This window comes from Phocoena sinus, chromosome X (assembly GCF_008692025.1).
Source record: "Phocoena sinus isolate mPhoSin1 chromosome X, mPhoSin1.pri, whole genome shotgun sequence".
In the NCBI taxonomy this organism is placed as follows: domain Eukaryota; kingdom Metazoa; phylum Chordata; class Mammalia; order Artiodactyla; family Phocoenidae; genus Phocoena; species Phocoena sinus.
The window spans coordinates 32,610,002-32,634,682 of NC_045784.1; the positions used below are offsets into that span (position 1 = coordinate 32,610,002).

The 24,681-nt window shown below is 34.6% G+C and overlaps 1 protein-coding gene across 1 annotated transcript in view; it reads left to right on the forward strand.

The window, feature by feature from the left end:
- Nucleotides 1–24,681, forward strand: part of CFAP47 (cilia and flagella associated protein 47) — a 533,433-nt gene that overhangs the window by 481,006 nt on the left and 27,746 nt on the right. The window contains 4 exon segments of the mRNA XM_032618881.1: nucleotides 11,802–11,961; nucleotides 13,642–13,736; nucleotides 17,143–17,242; nucleotides 17,244–17,293. Coding sequence (XP_032474772.1) covers nucleotides 11,802–11,961; nucleotides 13,642–13,736; nucleotides 17,143–17,242; nucleotides 17,244–17,293 — 405 coding nt within the window.

Sequence of the window (24,681 nt, forward strand, 5' to 3'; positions counted from 1 at the left end):
CGAGTGTGAGATCTTACCACCACCATCTATCTTTCTTTCATCAGGAAGTATATAAGTATGTATTTATCCTTCTTTGTATCTGTTACCATATGAGCACCTGTTCTTCCAGGTCATCCCTCATTCTCAACATTCATATCCCCAGTGGCAGTGTACATCAACTTTTTTTTTTTTTTACCACAACTTTCACTCCTTTCTAAATCCTAAAACTTTACCACACCATCTTCTAGAATTTGTGATCTATCATAAGGAAAATACCCTCTATCCTAAACCTGCTTAGCCTTCCCATGAAAACCACAGTAAAGGCTCTTGGCCATTCCCTCACCCCATGACTAATTTTGATGATTCCCCATGTGACCCTGCATGGCAAGCTATGCCTCCCATTCCTAGGGATATGTGAGTATAAAAATTCTTTCTTCATGACAGTCATTTCTGTGTCTGTATGTCTCACCATACCTGATTAAAACAAATCGTGAGTACATTTTAAAACATAAGGTACATATTGATACATTTCATTCAGAATAAACATTGATACCTATGGAAAGCAGTAAGTTGTGTATGTATATTGAATTACCATTTTAAACAACTAAGAAAATTGTATGAAGTGATAGACTCAAAAACACTGTAAATCAGTTAAAATCCTAAAATATGTTCAAGTAACCCATGGCAACATCACTACAGATAACCTAAGACATTAGAAAAATAAGGCAGTATTATGAACAACTATAAACACATAAATTCAACAACTTAGGAGAAAGTGATCCATTTCTCATAAATTCTGAAGTACCAAAATCCACCAAAGTTGAAATAGATCATATGAGTAGTTGTCTATTAAAGAAATTAAATTAATAATTGGGAAACTTCCAAGGCGAAATCTTTAGGCCCAAATGGCCTCACTGGCAAATTCTACCAAACATGTAAAAAAGAATTAACACCAATCTTTCTCAAATTATTCCAAGATGGAGAAGGTGAAAAAACACCTTCCAACTTATTCTATGAGGACAGCATTACCCTGATACAAAAACTAGAAACACATCACAGTTAAAGAAAGCTACAGACTAATACTGTTCCTGAAATTAGACACAAAAATCTTCAACAAATATTAATAAAATGAACCCATCAAAATATGTAACAAAAAAATATACCCATGAGCAGATGGCATTTATTCCAAATGTAAAGGCTGGTTGAGCATTTGAAATTTCATTAATGTAATCTACTCTCTTAAAAAGAATAAAGGAAAAAAATCACAGGTCATTCAGTATAGAAAATATAATGTCACCTTCAGTTATGAAACATTGAATACTTTCTCTCTAAAATAGGGAGCAACACAAGGATGTCACTCTCAGCATTTATCATACTGTTGGAAGTCCCAGCCAGTGCAATAAGGCAAGTAAAGAAGATGAAAGGCAAATAGAATGAAAGAAAGAAATGAACTGTCCTTATCTTCATATCACATGATTATCTACCAGAAAATCACAAGGAATCTTAAAAAAAAAAAAAGCTTTTAGAAGTATTAAGTGAATTCAGCAAGGTCATGGTAAATAAGAACGACACACAAAGAATCAATCGTATTTATGTATATTACCAACGAAAATGTGGAAACTGAAAGTTAAAATCTAATATTGTTTGTAATCTCTCCAAATAGATAAATTACTTAGAAGTAAATCTAACAGAGCATGTTCAGGACTTGTATGCTGAAAGTGACAAAATCAAATGACATTTAAATAAATAGAGAGATCCACTCTATTCATGAATTGGAAGACTCAATACAGTAAAGATGTCAGTTCTATCCCACTTGATTTATAGGTTTAATGCAATTCCAGCCAGGATGCTCAGACTTTATGCAAAAATTGACACAATGCTAAGCAAATAGTTCTTGATTTTAACCAATAAAAAATTCCATAAGAGGAAAAATTAATAAATTGGACATCAAACTAAAATATTTTTCTCCATAAAAGCCCATGAGAAGACGATAAAGTGGAAAGCTATAAACTGGGAGAAAATGTTTGCAAACCACATATGTGACAAAGGGTTAGTATCTAGAATATATAAAACATACTGAAAACTCACTAATAAAAATACAATTTTTGGAAAGTGGGCAAAGAATATGAATAGGCATTTCACCTATACTGAAAATATACTGATCGTTAATAAGCACATGAAGAGATGTTCAACATCATTAATCTTTAGAGAAATGCAAAATAAAAACAGAAGGAGTTTTCACTACAAACCTATCAGAATGGCTAAAATAAAAAATAGTGACATCAAGTATTAGGAAAGATGTAGAGAAACTGGATCACTCATACATTGCTGGTGGGAATGTAAAAGGGTATAGCCATTCTGGAAAACTGGTTGTTTCTTATCAAAGTAAACATGCAATTACCCTACCATCCAACAATTACACTCATGGGAATTTATCCCAGAAAAGTAAAAATTTATGTCATACAAAAATATGTGCATGAATGTTCATAGCAGATGTATTTGTAATAGCCAAAATCTGAAAACAACCTAGATGCCCTTCAAAGTGTGAATGGTTAAACAAACGGTGTTATATCTATACCACTGTGTAGTATTCAGCAATAGAAAGGAGCAAAGCATTGATAAGTACAACAACTTGATTGAATATCCAGGGTATTATTCTGAGTGAAAAAGCCAATCCCCCAGATTTATATACTATATGATTCCATTCATAGAGTATTCTTGATGTGACAAAATTACAGAAATGGAGAATAGTAGTATTCAGGGTTAGAGTAGTGGGGGAGGCAGGGATGTCTGTAAAAGGTCAACCAGAGGGATACTTGTGGTGATGAAACTTCTGTATCTTCACTATTTCAATGTAAATATTTTGGATTTTGGATTGCATTATAGCTTCACAAGATGTTACCATGGGAGATAACTGGGTAAAGCATACTTTCATTTCTTACAACTGCATGTTTATAATTATCTCAAATGTTTTTATAATGGATAAGGATTATATCATATTATAATAAGAGAGAATAATCAGAAGGATAATGATATACACTGTGTTTGATATCTATAATATCTACTTTTTAAAAGATAAAATATACATAATTTATATGATTGTTAATAATTAGAGCTAAATAAGCATTTAGAAAAGAGACGTATGTTTTTTTTCCTTATGAGAGATAATTGCTATGTCTCATGTTGATTTTATTTTATTTTTTTCTTATATTTATTCAAGAAACACTTATTGAGACTGTTATACACCAATTACCAAGGATATACAGGAGAATAAAATGAAGCAGTAATTTGTAAAATTTAAAGGAATATACACATTATGTAGTTTTACTCAAAAGTCTTAATTAATACATCACTGACTAATGTATAGTTTAGTCCTGATATTTAACTTTAGCGTTGTAAAATAAACTTAATATATGATACATTGAACAGATTAAATGTGACCGAATTTGCAAAGGAAAATCAGGTATATAATTCTTAACAGTCTCCACCCAACCCTTGCACACATGACCCCAAGACTCATGTTGATTTTAGTTAACATATATCATGCAGTTTGGCAATGAATAATAAAAATATTGTATGCAGAAAAAAATGTTTTTTCAATTTAAACGTTGCTACTTGTGAGTTGGAAAATGTCTTCAAGAATTCAGTGTTTAGTGGCATTTAATGTGTGCTGCTGCCTGACATAAAGCATACCCAGGTCTCCAGATAATTGTCATGAATGTTTATTAAATTATGTTGGCAGCTGAGCATAATTTCATGTTTTTTGTAAAATTTCCCTTCCTATTATGTCAGATGACCAATTTTCCACACACATGAGCTCAGGTTCCAATCAGACAGATTTGTAATTATGATTTTTAGCATAAAGCAAGCAGATTTCTAAGCTAGTCAGTGAAGCTGCTGATTTTATTGTAAAACACAAAGCTATAGCTTTTGTTATGCAAAGATGCCTGGATGCCTGCCCTTCAGAAAAATCTCTATAACCTGAAATTTAGACCTACTTCTACCACTAGAATATTTCTATGAAGAGAATGAAAATCGAACTAATTAAAATATTTTATATGGTCTGGGCTTGTAAAATGGAACCCAAGGCTTACAGTACCATTTCTCTTTTCTGCCATTTTATACAATTTTCTTAGCTTCAGAAATACAGATAAATATTCTAACAGAGAGAGGACTAATGTCTTCTTAGGATTTAGAGAATTTGGGGCTTTTACAATAGGTAAAGTGGTTGATGGATGTAGAGATGGATAGATAGAAAGGGAGATAGAGAAATAAGTAAACTGTGAGTGAATGATGAACTTTTGATGACACATTCTTTTCCTTTAGTAAAATTTCCTGCAATGAATTGAAACCTGATGACTACTACTGACATTCAGCATTTCCTCCCCTTCTCTCATCTGATATTCTTTCTTCCTATTTCATTAAGAATATAAAGTCAAATCAGAATCTAATTGTCTGGTTCTTCCATTACCTCGACCAGCCTGATTTTATTTTCATCCATGTGCCTTGCCTCTCCTGCCATTACATTGGAAAAGCTCTTTGTGTTCTTATGGCCAGCCCTCTACCTGTTCACTGAATCCCACGCCTACTCAACTATGTGGAGCTCTCCAGCTCTTTCCTCTGTCTTCTGTGTAATAATTCTTGTGGGATTATGCCTATCAACATAGCAAGCATGCAATAATACCTCTTAATGTTAAAAGACATGCCTCTCTTTACCCCTTATCCCTGCCAGGTACTATCCCATTTCTCTGATCCCTCTTTATGGCAAAACAGCTTGAAAGGTTGTCTATACTTATGGCCCTCATTTCTTATACATTATCTTTTTTTTCTTTTTTTTTTTTTTATTGAGGTACAGTTGATTTACAATGTTGTGTTAGTTTCAGGTGTACAGCAAAGTGATTCAGATATATAGATATAGATATGGATAGATAGATTCTTTTTCAGATTATTTTCCCTTATAAGTTATTGCAAAAGCTAATCTTACTTTATTCCCCATCAGTCTACAGATGATTCTGATTTTTTTTTTTTTTTGTGGTACGTGGACCTCTCACTGTTGTGGCCTCTCCCGTTGCGGAGCACAGGCTCTGGATGTGCAGGCTCAGCTGCCATGGCTCACGGGCCCAGCCGCTCCGCCGCATGTGGGACCTTCCCAGACCGGGGCACGAACCCATGTCCCCTGCATCAGCAGGCGAACTCTCAACCACTGCGCCACCAGGGAAGCCCGATTCTGCTCTTTTGAAGTTCATCAGTAACATAACACTGCCAGATCTAATCATCTATGTGCATCCTCATCTTGCTCATGAGCTCTACTTGATACAGTTGATCTCTCACCATTTTGGAAACAATTGGCCTCCAGGATTCAATTCTCCCTTGATTCTCCTTCTGTCTCTCTAGTAAGACCTCCTCAGTCTTTTTTGCATTTTCTCCCCTGTTCCTATCCCCTGAATTCCCAGAGGCCCAAGGCGCTGTCCTCTCTTCTCATTTCTATCCATACTTGTTCCTGATGAGCTCTCATTCAGTCACAAGTGAATTCAAACAACTTTTAAATTGATAGCCCCAGCCTCAATTTCCCCTTAAATTCAGACACATATAGCCACCTGCTATCTTAGTATTCCCCCCATGGATGTCTACAAGGCTTCTCAGACTTCCTTAGGTGCTTTGCTCAAATGACACCTATCAGAGAGGCCTTCCTGGACCACCCTATATTAACATCCACATCACTCTCTAACTCTTTATTGTTTTACTTAACAACACCATACATATAATACATTTTATTTATTGTTTGACTTCTCACCCCCAACACATTCTGGAATGCATGATCCAGAAAAGCAAGGGATTTATTTTCTTCACTATTTTATCCCTTATTACAATGCATGGCACAGAGTATTTTCTGAATGAATAAGTGAAAGAATAAAACAGTGTACAATCGATGTATACTGTACAAAATGGGATTATCTGGATGGATCTGAAATAGTACCTTTGCCATAGCAAAATCTTGATATGTATATTATATTCATATATATATATATATATATATATATATATGCTTCCTTTTTCATATGAGGAAAATCTCACTTAGAAATTTAAATAACTTTCCCAGTTTCCCAGAACTAATGAATATCAGAGCATAGATTTAAATTTGTAAATCTCAAATGCTTGACATTATATCATAGAGTATTCCTGCAGGTGAAGAGAGAGATTTTACATACACACACACATAACTTAGCAGTGCAGAGAACAAGGAAGATATGGTAATAGATCAATAAGGGATATTATTTTAATTGAAATTAAAATTAGTTACTTTCCAAGAAAATATTCAATTTCCTGACATTAATTTTTAAAACCTTAGTTATCTTTTCTATTTATAAGGAAAAATGTTATCACAGAATATTAAGACTGGAAGGCACATTAAGATATTCTAAATATTAATGTAAAGCTCAAAACCCTTCTCTTGGTCATCACTGTCAGTGGTTATTAGCATGTGCTTGAAGGCCTTCAATAACAGAAAACTCTGTCCTTTACTGTGTCTTTGGTCAGGAGGCTCTGATAGTGGACTTTTCACTCATTTTTGACCCAGCAGTGGAATGTTTACATTGGAATCAGTATTTCCTTTAAGTTTTATTTGTTTATTTTTTGCTAATGTATTCTTAGATTTTTAAAAAAGCAAACATAAAACTTTAACTTACAGGTGCTTAGTTCATGATGTAAAACTTACCTTAGCAATCATATTTGTGTTGAATAATCCCAAAAATCTACTTTAAAAGCATTATATGTCTCAAACTGAACATTTTTTTCTAAGAAGCATGGATTTGTATCTATTCCCCAATGACCTATACGAGTAAATGTGACCTTCTACTTAGTGCTCACTTTTTGTACACTAGTCCTTTTAATGGTGTCTTCTTTGGACAAGTTCTTTATTAAATCTCAGACATTAGCTAGCTCTATAAAAGATGGAGGAGTAAAGCAGCAGCAGTCTCTAATCCTTCATTAAGAAAATTCCATCCCTGAAATGCCCTTCTTGTTCTTCAATAGATGCTTCCATTCAATACATGCACCTCAGTCAGCAAGATACAGGTTGGGTGGGAATACTGCTTCATCCCTAGCTTTTCCATGATCATAGCAGCCAAATGGCAGTCAGAGTCAAATTTCTCTATCTGTCCTGTTTTGAGAGCCTGGAATTAGAAAGTCTTTAAGCAAGTTCAGTGGCATCCCATGCCTCAGCCTCTGAGATAACTTAGAAGGAAAGATAATTTCATGTATCAGTTTGCTAGGGCTGCAATAATAAAATACCAGTCTGGGTGGATTAAACAAAATAAATTTATTTTTTCACAGTTCTGGGGGCTGGAAGTTCAAAATCAAGGGACCAGGATATTTGATTTCTTCTGAGGTGTCTCTGTTGGGCTTGTAGCTGGCTGCCTTCTCACTGTGCCCTCACATGGTCTTTCCTTTGTATGTGGGCATCCTTGGTGTCTGTCTGTGTGTCACAATTTCCTTTTTTTATAAGGACACCAGTCAGACTGGATTGGAACCCACCTTAACAGTCTTATTTTAACTTAACCACCTCTTTAAAGGCCCCCAACTTCAAATACAGTCACTTTTGAGACACTGGCAATTAGAACTTCAACATATGAGTTGGGGAGGGGGGCATAATTCAGCCTATAATATCTCTGAAGAACCAATGAAAGGACTCTTCTCCAAACTACCACATTAACAATTCTGTTTTATTTTTTAGTGATACTTTAAAGATTATTAAATCAGTTATTGAAAATATAAAGTATTCAAGTAGAAAGTGCACACATTTCATGTGTGAAAGCGGTTGATGAAAAGTCACATTCTCGATGACTTGATGTTTTAAAAATAAAAGCTTGCTTTCTTATTTAAAATAAACCACTATAGCAGCAACATGGATGGACCTAAAGATTCTCGTACTAAGTGAAGTAAGTCAGACAGAGAAGGACAAATATTATATGATATCACTTACATGTGGAATCTAAAAAAATAGTACAAATGAACTTATTTACAAAACAGAAAGACACTCACAGACATAGAAAACAAACTTATGGTTACCAAGGGGAAGATGGGGGAGGGATAAATTGGGAGTAGGGGATTAACAGATGCACACTACCATATATTAAACAGATAAACAACAAGGTCCTACTGTATAGCACAGGGAACTATAATCAATATGTTGTAATAAACTAATGGGGTAGAATCAAAGCAAAGAATATAGATATATACACATATATACGTATAACTGAATCACTTTGGTATACACCTGAAACACAATATTGTAAATCAACTGTACTTCAATTAAAACAAACAAATAGACATTTGACAAAAGTATAAATAAATTAATTAATTAAAGAAACCACTATAACAAAAATAATAGCATCACTTAGGGAGCTAGAATGTTTAAGTATCTCTTTGATTTCCTGACATGGGCTATTTCTAATTCCATGGTAAATATTAGAAGTTATGCTGTGGGGAGCAGTAGTGTAATACCACTAAAATGATTAAAAATTAATCTCTCCAAATGAAATATTTTCATTACTAAAATGAGTATTATGCTCACTTTATGCTCTTGAGAAGATTTTCTTCTAAGAAGGCAAGTAACCTCATACCATTAAAGTATTGTACATTTTCTATATTTCAAATTGGAGATCAGTGCATAAATATTTCTATTATGTTTGATCAAAAGAGCAGTCAAAATAGCAGTATTAGAATACACTGAATAAAATTTGAATATTAAGTGCAGCTAGGCCATAGCAGATTTCAAAAGCAAAATAACAATAATAATAATACATTGAATGCCACTCTTTTTAATATTTCTCAGATGCTAAACATGACGTATTATCAGGGTCTCAAAATTATATAAATAATGTATACTTCTCTCATAAAATATATAAGTACCTAAAATCAATTATGTAAAATAAAATGTGCATATTTCCCTCTAGATGCTTATTAGCATTTTGAATCCCCGAATGGTAACTGTAATAGAAAAAAGTAAATACATCTGTAGTTACTTTGTGTAGTTACTATATGGAAATGGAGTAAAACAGAAAAGGATAAGCTTAGAAAATGTTTTGAGTTTAGAATATGTTTTACTAGATTGTTTAACCGAATAGATGTAGTAATCATCACACTAGCTACATTTCCCAGTCAGAAGATAGAAACAACTGATGTGGTTTCTCCCAGCTTCCTGCTAAACACATATGAAGATGCTGAAATGAGCCTCCAGCAACACTGAACACTAACACTGGCTGAAAACCTATTCCAAGAACCTAGAAGCACCTAATATAATGCTCAAGTGAGAAAAATAAAGGCCATATCCTTGCTCTTGAATAGATCGTGAATAGACAAAAATGTCAGTGATCCCTAAAGCGTAAATGTGGGGCAATCCCATTAAAAGAATTGTTTGCCAGGCCATCCCCTTCTTGGAGCTAACTGTTCATTCCAAATTTAGAAAAATTCTTTTTAAAAAATGAGCTGGGGGAGGAGACAGTTCTAGTAGAAAATAAAGCATCTATAATTAAAACAGTGTGGTACTTACACATGAAGAGAAATCTAGGGACTCCAGAAAAAGACCAAAATATATAAGGAAATGCCATGTAGGTGGCATTTCAAATCATTGAACTTTTAAATAAGTGGTTTTGGGATAATTAGTCTCATATAGAAAATCTACAACGTTGGGTACGTTCTTCATTCCTTACATATGGATAAATTACAAGTGGATTGAGTATTTAACTATAAGGATGAAAATATATAGATATTAGAAGAAAACATAGGTTAGATTCTTTATAAGATAGAAGTGTGGACGGCTTTTCTGTCTCTACTCAAAGTGTTGCAAAGGACAATGGGAAAACCACAGAAAATATAAATTATTTGTGAGACATGAAATGAATTTGATAAATTCTCAAAGTTCTTTTCATTGCTAAGTTTCAGTGATTTCTTGGAAGTTTATTAACATTGCAGTGACTTAATATTTAAGCATGTAATAATAGTTAAAGAAATGTATGGTGAATTCAATAGGGAACTATAGTTCTATTTGTAGACTGGTAAAAAGTTACAGCCACAAATAGCCTACTAGATTTTTAATTAAATGGGCTTATTGGTTATAGCATTATCTTTCATTTCAAATATTATAAGAAAGCATGATGTTAGCAATGAAGTACCCTTTTGTATCTTTGTCTTGACTCCTTACACCATCTAAATGTCTGGGTTTATTTTTAGTTATAATATAATCTATTTTTAGTGGTAATATACTTTTGTAAGGGTAAATTATCATTTCTAAACTTTTCCTTGGAAATGCAATATATGGTTTATTTGACTCAGCTCTGCTTTTTTTAATCATATTCCAGCTCTTTATCCTATTTTATTCTGGCTCTTGCTGTTTTTACTTATTTGAATGCAGCGATTCGTTGAAAATACAGAACTCATAAAGGCAAAATTGAAGATAGAAATTTTTCAGATATCTTAGTGAACAACATGATCTTTCATTGGGACTTTGGGGAAGTTGTTTAACCAAATTGTCTCAATATCTCCATCTCTAAAATGAGAAACATAATAACACTTGTTTATGGTGATTTTCTGCGAATGAAATGAGATAATTGTGTGGAAAATACTTAGCACAGAGCCTGGCATAGAGTCAGTAGTGAATATATATTAACTCGTAATCATATTAATTACTAGTTATTGTTAAGTATGACAGTACACCTTAGAAAATTTTCATTTCCTGAAGGAATGAACTTTAAAATTTGAAAATTTATAAGAATTTTGAGTTGGGATATTTTGCAGAGGGGCCATTTTCTATTTTCTTTCTTGATGTTCTTAATAGTTTAGTACAGTATTCTCATCTGAGACAAAATGACTTTGAATATCATCAATCTTATAACAAAGAATTAAAAAAAAACAATATAGGCAATAATCCCATTTTCCTGTAAAGAGTGTTACTCTTCAAAATAAAGGAAGACACCGATCACTTGGAAATCTTCACTGTTACAAATGGCTAGAAGCTCACTACTCGTCCAGTAGATAGAGGGTTTTTTTCTAAGTATGGTCTCATGATCACCTGCTTCTGGATCTCACGAGCTGCTGCTTAAATACGCAGCTTTGAGGTCCCAGCCCAGACTGAACAAATCAGAATCTCTGTAGTTGGGCCTTATAGCAAGCTCCATGTCTAACAAGTTTTTCGCACGTGGTACTTATTCAAAGCAAAGGTTGAAAAATTCTAATCCACTAGAACACAAGAAATTGCTGTCTGTTTTTCTGTCTTCTGATTTTTACAACCTGAAGTGGATGCCCCTTTCTTTCACAAATAAGCTTTGGCTTCCTTCTTGAATCAGTTAAAGAAATGAACAGTTTACTGGTAGCAATTCTGGGGCTCCAAGCAGAAACATGGAGCTGTTACGGTCTAGAACAAAAATATGCAAAGAAATAAAGGGTCAGAAATTGCTGTACTTTGCCTTATGCAAAATGTGGTAAGACTTGAAAAGATCCATGGGTTTTATGGGGTTTTTTAATCACTCTGGGAAACTCAAGCCATCACTATCAACATTTCTTCAATTCTTCCAGCCTCTTCAGGAGAACCTCCTTGGCTCAGGATAAAATGTGTTTTTTAAAGAATTTTGGTGACATTTGAGGAAAATTAGTGAAGCCAGTGAAGTGCACTTATAATTTAGCATAATGTATTTTTTGTTCAGGAGTGATTTTGAAAAATTTAGGTCATCAGTAAGGAGAGGTTACTTTCTGTGGTTAAAATTATATTCTAAAAACGTTTACCACATTAAAACTTATTTTTGTGTGTGTGTTTTTCTTTTTTACAGGAATTGCATTGCCTCCTAAAGGGACTATAGATATCCATGTGTTATTTATGCCCCAGGTTATGAAATTACAAAAAACAATGGTCATTGTTCAAATGAAGAAGGCAAGTGGAGAAAGGTGGCCTGTTGACAATTTTAAAGAATTGCACACAGAGGTGAAAAGGTAACATGTACATAGCACATTGAAGGAACATGATTTCATTTTGACTGGCATTGATATGATCAGTTTCTTTTATATGTTATGCAATGTGAAGTTCATGAAGTGTTCAAATTTACATGATCAGAGGGGGAAAATATATTTGATATATGGGGATTGTATATATCGTTGCTGATTTGAAGTTCAGAGTGAGGAACAAGTCAATCTAAGTATCGTATCAGTGAATCATAGTCAGATACAGGCAAAGGGACTCCTTCTTGAGTCTGTATCTAGAGAACAACCTGGAACAGCTTGTCTGGGCAAAGCATAGGACTTCTGATGCTCGCGTTCACCAAGTGATGGCACTGTGCCAGGTATATGACGTCCTGATGAGATACTGCCATGACTAGGGTGTGCTGTCGTTGCCAGAATGCAGTTACTTGTCCCCTCTTTGCTTCGCTGAAATTTAAGCAGATTCCAGTGATGATGCAAAATTTAAATGTTTTCTCTGCTTTTATAATTTTAATTAAATACTTGTCTAGAAACCTTATTAATTAAAAAGAAATTCTTACTTTGTCCTATATGTGCATATTTCTTCTTCACATTCAAATAATTCTTTCCTGTGGACTCAAGAGTCCATTCTCCCATGCTTTTTACCACTCCTGCAATCAAGACTGCCGACGTGATCTGGGTAAAATGAAAATGAGGAGGCCCTTGTTCAAAAAGTATTAAGAATTTCAAGACATTAAACAAACATGAGCAATTCCAAGTGTGGAGTTCTTGCATACGTCACATGCCCATGAAGCTGGTCCTGCCTGTCGTGTCTTATGCTCCATTTTTCATAAGAAAAGCCTGTTTTCAACAACGACCAGAATCATTTTCTAGTATTGCTTTTCTCCTGATGGTGTATGATGGACATAGAATAATTTTACAAATGCCCTTTTTCTTTTAACTGGTAGCCTCCAAAAGTAAATTACTGATAACTTTCTGAAGTCCTGTACTTAATGGTATTTTTTGTGTTTTGTGCTTTGCCCATCCAGTTTAGAACATAACCTATGGAAACTGTATTACTTCTGATTAATCAGTTTAGTCACATCAGTAAATACCAATACAGTCATCCCTCAGAATCCATGGGGTATTGATTCCAAGACCCCTGCAGATACCAATATCCATGGTTGCTCAAGTCCATTATATAAAATGGCATAGTATTTGCATATAACCTATGCACATCGTCCCATATACTTTAAATCACCTCTACATTACTTATAATTCCTAATATAATGTAAATGCTATGTAAATACAAGTTTTGCTTTTTGGAACTTTCTGGAATTTCTTTTTTTTTTTTTTTTAATATTTTCAGTTCACAGTTGGTTGAATCTGTGGATTCGGAACCCACAGATATGGAGGGCCAACTGCTGTACTAACCTTTGAATGTAGAGAAAAAAGTTCTTCAGTTTTAACTTGCATCTTACAATGGTTGTATTACATTTTTCTTTGTGACAGTTTACCAGGGTTTGGTTTGAAATGGTTATAAAATCAACATTTGCAGAAAATGTTTTGTATTTCATACTTAGTTTTTCTCTGCCAAAGTTTAAATTCACAAGCTTTGCTAAAACACCATTAGGTTACTAAAAAATATGTCATTTCATGCTAATGTTGAAAGTGTTTATGCTTTTGTTCACTCTTAATAATTTAATTTCTAATTAGAGCTTTGGGGATAGACAGTGAAGAAATCCCAGGAATATGCTGGATATACCCTATTCTTGGATTCCCACAGGCACCACATCCTAAATGCCCCCAAGGTAGGTATATCTTAGAGTCAGAGAACACCAGGATTTTAGGTATCTTAGAGGCCTTCTAATCCCATCTCTTCTTTGTACAAGGAAGAAAATCCAGGTCCAGAGAAAGTAGGTTGTAAAGTGACCTAGCCCTATTGGTGGAAATGCTAGGACTGAATCTTGTCTCTTAACAATAAGTCCAATGATCTTTCCACAAAACCATACCGTTTCCTGTTGTCTTCCTTGTTGGTAAAACCTACAAATCAACTAAGATTGAAATAACATTAAATTCAGACCCCTTTATTTCATATTCTTTGATGTGCTCAGAGCCCTGCGCTAGATCTGTAAGATTCCTGGGTACTGGGGTTCTTGGATCACATTTAATCACCATATTCCAGCTTCTGTGTAACTCATGGGGGCAATGATTCCTCTATTAGTTGTCCCAGATACAAAACTTTTATGGTGTTCTCCAAAAACCAGTCAGAATGTACTACAGATTTTAGGGAGGTGGGCTTGGCCACCACACATGCAACGTAAAATCCCTACTCTTAAAATGCCTTTTTTTCCCCTCAATGACCCCTTTTTTTCTCCACATACTCCAGGCTTCTCTCAAGTTTCTGTATGTTCTCTTTCCTCAACACTCTTCTCACTTCTTCTGCATACTTTTATTTTCCCGTTTTGTTCCCAGGGTCAGCGTAAGAATCACAACTCCTCTTAGATAACCATAAGGTGAAATTTAGTATCCCAGCCTCTTACCAGGCTCTAGGCATAGTTTTTCATAACTAAGAATCACTGAATTGCACAGCAAAGGGATATCTATTTTTGATCTCCACCTTGAGCAATACAGATAAGCTAAAAGAAGTCTTGAAATTTTGAATTTTTCTTCTCTCTCCAATACCAATCTTTGCTAGTGAAAAAGAGCTAGTCTTTACTGATACAAATTATGTCACCACACTTAGAAGAGAAAATAGTCAGTTTTGCTTGTGAATAACAGCATTTCCCCAGAGACACTGGTTATAAAGGAAGGCCAAGATTATATATTTCCTTGTGTAGTTTAATTTTAACTGCAGTGAAAATCCACATAACTAACAGTACCTTTGACAATAAATGTCATTTGTTTTACTTGAAATATTTCTACTCTTGAGTTAAAAAATTATCAACAACAACAAAAAATTATCAACACATAAATATTTCATATATACTAAATTATCTTCAGAATGCTTCAAAAACATGTCAAAATGCTTTTTTTTATTTTTTTATTTCCTTCAAAACATAGTTGTTTTTATATTTTCCAAAGAGCTGAACAGTTTAAAATTTATAATAGTCTTCTGATCAAAGTGATGTAATACAGCCTAGACATTACTCTGTTGGGATTCTAACAGCAGTGTTGCTCATGTCTACCCCAGGCACTGCTTGTTTTTTCCCCAGATTAAAGACTTAAAGCAGATTTTTTAAAGTCTAAAATAAAACCTATGAGAAAATACAAACAAATTTCTTACACAGTTTTCTTCAAAGAAGGTTAAATATGCTCCAGAAACATAGAAATTTTCTATCAAGTCACTTCTTTTCATAATTATTAGATTTTTAAAGTAAATGTGAGTTCTGTAAATAGCCTGTGTTACATTAGCACAACCAAGTAGTAACATCTGTGTTCTGAACAGACTGTGTACTAGTTATTAAATCATTTTACCAAAAGTCTAAAACCTATTCTAGTAATTCTTTTTCTCTACAAATGTCCTTGAGAAACAGATGGGTATGATTTTATAAGTAAATATTATTTACTTTCGGTACAGTCCATTCTTCATTCTTTTTTTTTTTTTTTTTTTCATTCTTCATTCTTAAGAACACATCAGAAATAACCCATTGCTTTCCCTGCTCAACTGTGTCACCATCAATGTTTGTTGTTTTTTTTCTATGTATCTATAACCCAGGTTATTCTCAAGCCAAGGGTACTTTTGTTGCTCTGTGAACCACTTTTTCTCCTGTCCTTTCGGGGTAGATAATTAGAAAAGGACTGTACTCCGTATCACAGTGTAAAGACAATGGAATGTGAATCCATTGTGGTTTAGTAATCCTGGCATTGCTAGGGCAGTAATTTCCTAAGGACTTACAGGACAAGACCAATGACGTGATACTAATTGTAACTTTGATCACACTAATTTCCAATTTAATGCTTTAGGACTGAAGCTAATTATAACCAGAAAAGCTTGTACATTTTCCTCAGCCATTTCAACCCACTTAATTTACATCTAACTTTGTACCCTTGTTGTACATTTCACATATTCTAAGTCCAAAATGTTCAGTATTAACCTGTAAATTTAAGAATTAAAAATAAATTTATTTTAAACATTTCTTTACTATAAATGTGGTCTATACTGTGAAAACACATAAATCTGAGGACATTATCCAATCTTGCTGTTCAGATGAACATATTATCAATATTATTGATGCCACGAAAGCATAGTGTAATCCATTTCAAAGCTTTTTTAGTATTATGACTCCCTTTTTATCTCATATTCAATTTATGTCCTATGTGCATCTGAACTGATACAAATATAGCAGTTAATATATTTTGGAGAAATAATATTCTTAAATATGGACTCTAGCATATATGGCCCCATAATATTATACAGCTAATGCCAATATATTAATATTCCTTTATATAATTAGTAGTTGATATAGACATAATATTTTGGTTGCTCACAAGATCGTTAACAACTTCTGCACTTTATATAAGAAAATGTTGGAATTATATATAGAGAGAAATATGTAAAGTTATATATTTAATGTTTTAGTGCTGTATGCTAAATTAATATGTAATAACATTTTAATATTAACTTTAAATAATTCATTACAATTTTTAATTACTAAATAGTGTATTTTGTAAATTTAAAAGCAATTCACAAATGGAAATCAAAATATTTTACTTAATTTAAGTGAATTTTAAGGTGCATGTAAATAAACTAATATTTTTGGTTTAGGAGATATTTTAATAAAATATATTTTAAAAGTGTTATTACAAAATAAATATTACAGAACTTATTTTTTCAATTATTTGAAGGTATTTGCTGTAGTATTTTTATATAAGTAAAGTTTGGTATTTACCACAATGAGTATACAGCTAGCTGAAAAATCCAGTCCCTGAATCACATTTCTATATCCTAATGTAATCTTCTATACTTTGGTGTGTATCTTCTAGATTTATCTCTTGTCATGCTATTTTTACATATTATTTAATATTCATGTTGCTTCCAAAGTGTCAATGTATGTTGATACTGAATGAGTGTATGTGTGTTAATACCAGATGCAATGACATGTCAAAGTATGCCAAAGGAACTTTTATTTTTCATAACATAATTCATTTTTTCTATCTCAAGAACAATCATATAACCCAATAGTCAAATTAACTGAAAGTATTTCTCTCCTGTAGTTGTCATAAAATGTCAGTCCAGGAAGTGGGTAGAAGAGGAGGTGGAAGTCACATTGGATGGAGATTTTTGGGGACAAAATCCTATCTTAGATCTGACAGACTGTAGTGATTCCAAAAAGAAAATCATATGATTCTTATGAAGATATCAAAGGTAAGAGAACCACAGTCATGGGTATAAAAAATTATAATAAATAAAAACTCAATTTTCCTTAAATTTCAGGTTGCTGATTACTCAGTTGCATGAAAATCCATTCCCATTTATTTTTCACATACAATATCATTAAAATAGTGCCCAACGAGTGTTCGCTTATGTTTGTTCTCTTCACATAGTAGTTTTCTCCAAAGCGACAATAATTATGGTTATCAGTGGATTTATAAAAATAGGTTGTGATTTTGTCATCAGTGAGGAAAGAAAAAGTTACAGTAACTGTAATTTTCATTTTCCTTCAACTTTAATTTCTTCTTTTACTCTCTTTTTCTGATTTAAGGAATAAGATTGAAGCCATGGCTTCAGCTTTAAACTTGGAAGCAGAACCTTGAATAAAATGTTTCTTATTTAAAGAAATAGAAAAATTGACATAAATTAGATGTAATACCCACATATACTTTGTACAACTACCCCTCTGACATTTAGAGTCTTAAATAAGACTTTTCAAAAAGTTAATATTATGGTCTGGCAAAATCAAATCTCAATGATGCAAACTTTATTTTTCAGCTATTTCCCAGATGAGCTAAAGTAGAAAGCTCCTATTCACACTGAAAGGGAAATTTCCATAGCAGTGTTTTATTAGAATCAAGGGGAGAAATCTATGTTTATGTATTATTTAAAAAGCAAATTAACCACAAAATTAAGTATGAAATTCCTTGCAGAAACAAAATATCTTCTCTAGTTTTCTCATTTATATGTATAGTTTTTTACTTTAATCTCACTACTATCATCTCTGTGTCTAATCTAATTATTTCAGTGATAAGAGAATGTAAATGAGGTATAACTGAAGAGAGAGAGAGTATACAAGAGTATAGAGAGGATATACAAGAGATAGTAAAATAGTTTTTAATATTTTATAATAGCAGCTATTTCTACTAAGTTATAAATGCTCATTTTAAATGGTTCAAGAAATTCCTGAAGTAATATGGCTAGCAGCCCCTCAACTCAATTCAGCCCCACTCAGATGGTGTTAGAATATAATAAACTTGATATATACCCTCTCATACTTCCGGCCATACTTGAGTGATGGAAACATGTTAGGAATTTAACCAGTTATTTTAACTAAGACCAATTAACAGTGACAAACAAGACAGGCATATTTCTCTTTCACATGTAAGCCTGGGCTTGTGCATGGTTTAGGCAGTATAGTGCCTCTGCCCCTCAAGATTATCAGGGATTCAGGTTCCTTTTCTCTTGTTGCTCCACCATCCACTAAGTTGTCCTCATCTGCATGATCAGTTCTACAGTCATGTCCACAGTGAAGAGCAAGCTGGTTCCCTTTAAAGCCATGACCTGAAGATGCATATGTGATTTCTACTTCTATCCCACTGGTGAGACCTCAGTCATATGGGCACACCTAGCTGCACTTGAGGCTGGGAAATGCCTCTTGACAGACCCAGATAAAACTGGGGGACATTCTATTATGAAAAAAGAGGAAAAGAGAGAAAGTAAATATTGGGGGGACAATTAGCAGTCTCTGCCATATTTTATTTGCTGTGAACTGTTAAAATCTATCATCAGTCCATCCGAAAGTACTTAATGAGGACCTATTATACATCAAGTGTTTTCCTGGGCATGGAAATTCACACATACCCCTATCCCTCTCCTACCATCAGACTGGTATCCCCACTCTGTAGGATAGAGTTCCAGTCAGTTTCTGGTCAACATCTCAAATCGCCTACTGAGATGAGGATCCAGGTTTAACTGGCTGGCTCTGCACAGCCACTGTTGCCGTGAACCGAGCACCACCCTCCATTCTCCAGTTCTCTCAGCCACCTATCTGATATAAAGTATTGTCACTCTGTCTGTGCCTTCTACCATACCCCAAACCCAGATTAGAACCTTTCTGATATCCATATCAGTTTATTTATTAAGCACTTAGTCTTCCAAGAACAGTGCTAAGTGTTTTATGTTTTGTATTTATTGTATTATTATAGAACTTATCATCAAAGAAACCCTATGAAGCACATAGTATCCCTGTATTTTTATTTTACAAGTGAGGAAATCTAAGTAAAAGAAGTTTAGTGACTTGTCCAGGGTCCTACAATGCAGCAGTGGAAGGGATAATGCATGAATCCAGGCCTATTTTTTAAAACTGTTTTAAAAAATACTTTAGATTTAAAACCTAAAGATGAAATAGTAGGTTCTGAGCTGTTCATATTGGCATCAGGCCTAACCTAATTGCTTTTTCTTCTAAAGCCCTGTAGAAATCAAAAACTTTTACAAGGGAAAAGCTTTCTAAGAGGTTCCCTAGCATAAGGTATAATGCCCGGTACAAAGTGGCCAATCAGTAAACAAAGAGTTGTTTCAGCTTTCCCTTTATTATCACACTCTCTTCTATTTTACTTTGTACTCTGTTTTATCCTGTTGCTCTTTTTTTCAGTAGTAGTGTTTACACATTGCTTGCTGAATAAAAAATGACTTTGCAACATATAAAAGTACCAATACCCATCAATTTTTCACCTATAAAAATATCTATTCTGTATGAAATGATATTTGATCACTTTTACCTACTAAAATGTTTTTGTTTTGTTTTGTTTTTTTGCGGTAAGTGGGCCTCTCACTGCTGTGGCCTCTCCTGTTGCGGAGCACAGGCTCCGGACGCGCAGGCTCAGCGGCCATGGCTCACGAGCCTAGCCGCTCCACGGCATGTGGGATCTTCCCGGACTGGGGCACGAACCCATGTCCCCTGCAACGGCAGGCGGACTCTCAACCACTGCACCACCAGGGAAGCCTTACTAAAATGTTTTTGACGTGATTCAATCTATATAAAATAATCTTGAATTACATTCACCATTTGTTCCCTACTGTCATTCTAGCCTGTTTATCTTTATTTGCTGAAACTGTAATATGTAGAGCTAGGGAATATTTATTTCTCTGCTTTTCTATGCAGGCCTGCTTTCTCCTCTCTTTGCAGGTCTCCTTTCTCTGCCTGCTCATTGACTTATACACATGGCTCCATCACGCTTAATCAACACTTCCATTTGCTTCATGAAACCCTTGGTGTCTTCCAAAAAAGATTATCCAAACTGGGGTTCTATTATTTGCAAATAAACATTCTGAGAGTAAATGTAGAAGAGGAACTAGAAATAATAAATATTTCTTAAATGAATTACAAAAATATCAGAATAATCTCCCCTACACACTTTCACTATAAAATTTGCAAGGCAATATTTGAAAAGCTGGAGATGGAATTATGAAATGAGTATCTATGTTATATGTATCCAATGTATTTCAAAAGATCTTTGGAATTCCAAAAATATTAGTTCACCCTAACTGTGTTCTTTTTATTTACTGGCTAGTTATAGAGAGTATGAAGTATGTGAGAGTTGGAGATAGTAATGCAGTTACTAGGTTGCACAATGAGATATTTAATTCTTAATTATATTAACTTATTATTTTTTCCCTTTGGTTGAATTTTAGTTTTGTCATTGCAAAATGCCAGTGTAATCACGAACTGCTTAAATTTATAAAAAGTGAAATAAATTTACATGAGGAGAGGGAAATTTTCCATTTCAGTGCCTGTTCAGTTATTCTCTATTTCAAAGAACTATCCATTAATAATGGAATCAGACTGATACAAAGCATTTCCATTTATCTCAAAAAAGTTATTATAAATTGGATATAGTAGTGAATCATGTAGTGACATTAGACAAATGTAGGAAATGTAATCATTAATTAAATGAAATTCTGGTGGCTTTCTTTTCTTCAACTGATAGACAATACTCAAAGAAAATTCTGATTGTTTATACATACCAGGGATAAGAATATTAGTGTAGATTAACCTCAGAATTCAGATGTGTAATACAACTTCCAATTTCTTGTGATAAATAAATGTAAGTACTTTCTTATTAAAATAGAAAATAATTTTAGTAAGCAGCCAACCTATAATAATTGTACCCCAGTGAATGTCCAGTTTCTTTCTGAAGTGAAACCATTGTTTTGTGTGTCATCCTGCTATGCTTCAGTGAATTTTTTTAAGGGGGGGTTCTTTATTCTTTTTTTAAAATAAATTTATTTATTTATGGCTGCATTGGGTCTTTGTTGCTGTACGCGGGCTTTCTCTAGTTGTGGCGAGCAGAGGCAACTCTGTTGTGGTGCACAGGCTTCTCACTGCGGTGGTTTCTCTTGTTGCAGAGCACGAGCTCTAGGTGCGTGGGCTTCAGTAGTTGTGGTTTGCTGGCTCAGTAGTTGTGGCTCACGGGCTCTAGAGCACAGGCTTAGTAGTTGGGACACACAGGCTTAGGTGTTCTGCGGCATGTGGGATCTTCCCGGACCAGGACTCGAACCCATGTCTCCTGCATTGGAAGGTGGATTCTTAACCACTGCACTACCAGGGAAGTCCGCTTCTGTGAATATTAATAGTTTAGTGTTCAAGCCTTGATTTTTATTTGAAATCTATCCTGTTGAAGGCAAAATGTTGATGCTTCTATGACATGAAGTGGAAAGGAAGGTAAAGAAATGCTTGTATCCAGGACTCATCTTACTATGTTCTTGCTACTTTAAATTGCTTAAATTGTACTCTTGTCAGGTTGCAAGCTAAAGAAATTATAATTCTGATAATAGAAATTGATTAAATCTTATTACCTGAAAAAAATCCGCTTCCTCCTAGATAAGCAGGGTCTATAAGGAAGCTGCCAACATCATTTTGAGAGGTTTGAAAGGTATGTTAGGAAAACAGTCTCTCTCAAATAGCTCTTGAAAATACACCTTTTGATATGGTTTATATTTTACTGCTTCATTACTTTTCATGATGAAAAGTAATGCTTACTATTGAAAATTACTATTTGAAAGGCTTGCAGGCTTATCTCTTCCCATCATTCTCTCTAAAATAGCTTTTTCTCTGCTCAGGACCCCTGAACGCGAGAAGCTATCTATTTTTTGGCAAAAGACATTTTAATTGGTGAACGTTTATTTCTGTTCTGAAGCATGTCTTGCTATACAGAAGTACGTTTGTTCAGTCCCCTCTCAACTTTAATGTTTTTCTCTGTCTTAGTGTCTTTTCTCTGAATATTTAATAAATCAGTTGACCTCTCTCTTTTCTGAGTTCCTTAAAAGCATCTGGTAATAACTGGATTCCTTTCACTGCTGTTATTCCAAAGATGTAACCAACTTACATGCACTCTCTGTAATTCTCCCTGCTCGCCCTTTCCTTCTCACCTATTTCTTTGTGGAGGGACGAGTCTGGTCACAAGTCTGAATACTATTTTAGACTTTATGCAAAGGCAAACCAGCTACTTCCACCTACGTGTGTCATTTAATTATAGTTTACTCAACACATTATATAGAATTCAAAAGAATCATGTTGTTTAAGTCATTTTGTACTTCCTGTAGTCTCTTAAATCCCTTATGGTGGAAATTAGAGCACTTCACTCTGTGGCCTGAACTTTGATGGGGCTTTTTTAGGTGTGATCATTAATTACACCCTGTATTCCCTCATCCGAATTTATAAACATCTGAGAAATAGATGTAGAAATAAAGCAGATGGAGATCAAAAGGTACCTTTATATAAAGGTGAACTGGAAAATGACTTTGGATTTGTTTGGGCTTATTAATACCTTCCACCAAAATCAAGTGCATTAACCCCAACCTAGCCAGTTGTAGACTCCCTATAGGAATAAACAACCAACACATGAAGAAGGAAGAGAAAGTGTACATCCTGGATTCAGGACATCGGGAAAGAAAAAAAAGGGTCTGCTCATCTGCTCATGCTTCATTTCTTCACCCAAATTCATGGATCAGATATGTTGCTTTTACTTGGATGGCAAATCATGATGGAGGAGGCAGATTGATGCTGAGATTTTTTTTCCTCCCATACCTTTCCCTTCTAGTGAGTGAATAAGCCTCTCTATGTAAACATGATCAGTAGGAAATAAGGATCCCCACCACTGCCTTCCCATTATTTCCCTTTATCTTCATCATCTTCTTTCCCTGAGAGTCCAATAAAACTATCAAACCTCATTAAATGAAAATACCAGGACCTCTCTGTTCTCTTTCCACCCTGACTCCTCACACACACCATTGAGTTAATGAAGATTGATCGCTTTCATATCTTTTTTATTCAGCAACAATCTAGGGAGCATCTTTGCTCCCAGGTATTATGTTGAGTCCCAGAGATGCCAAAATTTAACAAGACACAAACTGTTGTGAAGGAATTCAAAAAACATCTATCCAATATGTTGGATTTATGCACCTGTACTATTTAAATCAATTGGGGTTGCCCTACTGGGATAATACTTGTATTTTTAGACTGTATTTTGAAATGTCACTTCTATAAGACTACAAATTATACTGTGTGGACAGAATTTCCCCTATAGTTGTGTTTATTCTTCCTAAGTAACTCCTAGTCCGTGCCTTCTTTGTGCCTCTCTGGAGATTAGTTCGGTGACGCTCTCTCTATGGGACTTTTTCTGTGAGAGTAGTTTTGCCATTGAACTGCATAACAGATTCATGCCTCTTCCTGTTATTTCCCAGTGTTCAGTAGCTTGAGGCTGTTTTTCTTTGATTAATCTATTGTCTTTTTTTGTGCCTGATTTGCTGATTTATGTGTCACACTGGTCGCCATTTCACCCCCCAGGCCAGTCATCTTGTTGCATGTTGTTTACGTGTTGAGTGTAAACACCCATGTTGGGTTTGGTCTGTGATCACAAACAGCTCCTGAGAAGCTCGTCATTGGCCCTCCCATGACCCCACATTGGCCTCTAGACTTGATCCTTTCCTCTGCTTCTCTTCATTTTGCTTTCTCTACTCAACGCACTCCATTAAGCCTTCTGTCCTAACTGCTCTAATGAGAGTACCCCTGACAAGATTGTCAACCTTATCCAATATGCCTAATCCAGTGGTCAGATTTGTGTTCTGAGCTTACGCATCGGCAGCATTTACCAGTTGACCCAGTTAAAGAAATTTCTGTTCTTGGCTTTCATGACTAGCTTTATTTATCTCTCCCTTCTCCATCTCTGTTGTTGGCTCCTCTTCCTCTGATCAGGATCTAAATGTTTGAGTGACCCAGGCCTCTGCCCTGAGGGCCATCACACCTGCTTGCGCAGGTGGTGGCCTGCACATTTCCAGATGCAGCTGCTGATGGCGTCTTCTCAGCAGTTGTGCCACTTGACAGGCCTGGTATCCTAGGTTGTGACACCTGAACACAGACAGCTTGGGTTCTTCCATTTAGTCTCTGTAGGGCCTTGACAAAATTACTTTAGTTCTCTATAAACTTTGTTTCTTCAATTGTAGTATGGAGATAGTAATGGTATCTATTTCATAGGATATTTTTTTAAGATTAAGTGCAAATGCATAGAATCCTTAAAAGTGCCTGATTCTCAGTAAGTGTC